This window comes from Mesitornis unicolor, unplaced genomic scaffold (genome assembly GCF_000695765.1).
Source record: "Mesitornis unicolor isolate BGI_N332 unplaced genomic scaffold, ASM69576v1 Scaffold52593, whole genome shotgun sequence".
Classification (NCBI taxonomy): domain Eukaryota; kingdom Metazoa; phylum Chordata; class Aves; order Mesitornithiformes; family Mesitornithidae; genus Mesitornis; species Mesitornis unicolor.
Genome location: NW_010176392.1, coordinates 956 through 2,740, shown reverse-complemented (window position 1 = coordinate 2,740; position 1,785 = coordinate 956). Strand labels below are relative to the sequence as shown.

The following is a 1,785-nucleotide window of genomic DNA, read 5'->3' as shown; positions in this document are numbered from 1 at the left end:
TAGGACGAGGACGGGCTGGTGCGGGGGCTGTCGGTGCTCTGCAACCTGGCCAACCAGCTCTACTACCCCTGTGAACACGTCGCGTGGGCGGCTGACATCGGCCTCATCCGCCTCCGCTCTCAGAAGTGGTGGACTCTGAGCACGGCGCTCTGGGCCTTCTCCCTGCTCCTGGGCATCCTGCGGTAAGGCAGGCTGGGGGACTGTGGTCTGCGGGGGGAAGGAGATGGACATGGACATGGAAGGAGCTGTGTTCCCTGTAATCAGGGATCTAAATGATCTCCGCTACAGAAGGGCACTCTTCCTCACAGGTGTGGTTAATGGCAGTGAACTGCCCCCCCCTCCTCGATGCTATGGGAGAAATAACTCTGTTGTCTTGTTTTCAGATCCCTGAGAATTTTGTTCCAGTTAAGAAGGAAGCTGAGGCAGCACAAGGGGTATGATTTCCCTCCTTGGCTATGCAGCTAATTTAACCTAAGTATATCTGTTCTGATTTATGACCTATTGCTAATTATTATGACGTTATGAGCTATTGCTAATATTACTTTTGCTTCCACCAGTACGTCTTCACCTCTGAGTCGAAATGAAGTGAAAGCCCAGGTGAAGGCTGAAGTCTTGAGCATCCTCACAGATGCAGCAGACCTCTCCAACGCAATCCACTGGCTGCCTCCGGGATTTCTCTGGGCCGGACGCTTTCCTCCGTGGTTAGTAGGGCTCCTGGGGACCATATCTTCCCTGATTGGTATCTACCAGGCGTCTGGAGGAGGGAATTCTGAAGCTGTATAAATCATAATTAAGCTTCAGAAGAGCAATTTTCACATGGTAAAATGACCTTTAGCGCAGTAGGGTGTATTTTGGCTCTCCTAGGTGTTAATTATTGTAATTCTGTGCGTCCTGCAATTGGGGCTGCAGTCAAGATGTCTCTTACAGAGAGGATTGTTTACAGTTAACAATTTTTATTGCTCTTCATCAGAGAAATCTTTCAGGCGAATCCTCTGAAAATCAAGAAATCTGCTAGGACTGGTAAAACAGAGGAGGGAAAAAAAGTCACTTCCATCCTTCCTTCCTCTGTCCCAAAAGACAAATCAACCCTCCAGTCTGAGCTGTCACTGAAAAGGGCACAGACTCAGTGTTAGGCAGAGGAAATGGCCATGGTCTGTCACACAGAACTTCCAGGGGATGGATCCCGAGCTCCAGGCTCAGCGCTCAGTGCCTCTGAACCAGGGACGTGATGCGAGGCATGGAAGTTTCTCCATCAAATATTCTGGTGTTTGAGACCAGAGCAGATTCCCCCGAGCGCGATCGGGAGCAGGCGACTGAGGGAGGTTTTTGAGTTATTTTGGTTGTGACAGTTGTGTTTCTTTAGAAGAAAGAGCAGCTCTAAGCAGTGCCTTGTGAAGCTTTTTTTCGAGTCTGTGTTGCTCATTTAAGGAGAAAAACTGGAAGTTGAGACTTCCCAGTTAAACCAGCAGCAGCGTGGAGCCTCCAGCTGTGCCTTTACGAAATGCCACCGGGTGGAGCTCTTCCACCGGGCTCTGGCAGCAGCCAATGGACTTCTTTTAAATCAGCACATTTCTTAATCGCCTTTTGAAGGACCAATCAAACCAATGCCGAGATGAGTTTTACAGTTCTGCTTCTAGGCGGGGCCAGTAATAAACGAGACGAATGCTTCAAAGGTGGCCTTGAGTGATCATTCCTTCTGATAACGGGGCAAAAACGTCCTTTTATCTGGTTCTAGAAAGCTCCAAAGAGTGCCGAGGTGACAGAAAACATTTGTGCTGCGTTGGC

The 1,785-nt window shown here is 49.3% G+C and overlaps 1 protein-coding gene across 1 annotated transcript; it reads left to right on the top strand.

The window, feature by feature from the left end:
• Window positions 1-3: 3 nt before the first annotated feature.
• Window positions 4-783, top strand: PEX11G (peroxisomal biogenesis factor 11 gamma; the record flags this gene model as incomplete). Its single annotated transcript, XM_010181715.1, has 3 exons — window positions 4-182; window positions 384-434; window positions 558-783. Coding segments are annotated over 3 exons (456 nt in total), but the record flags the coding sequence as incomplete, so codon positions are not given.
• Between the last annotated feature and the right edge of the window lie 1,002 nt (window positions 784-1,785).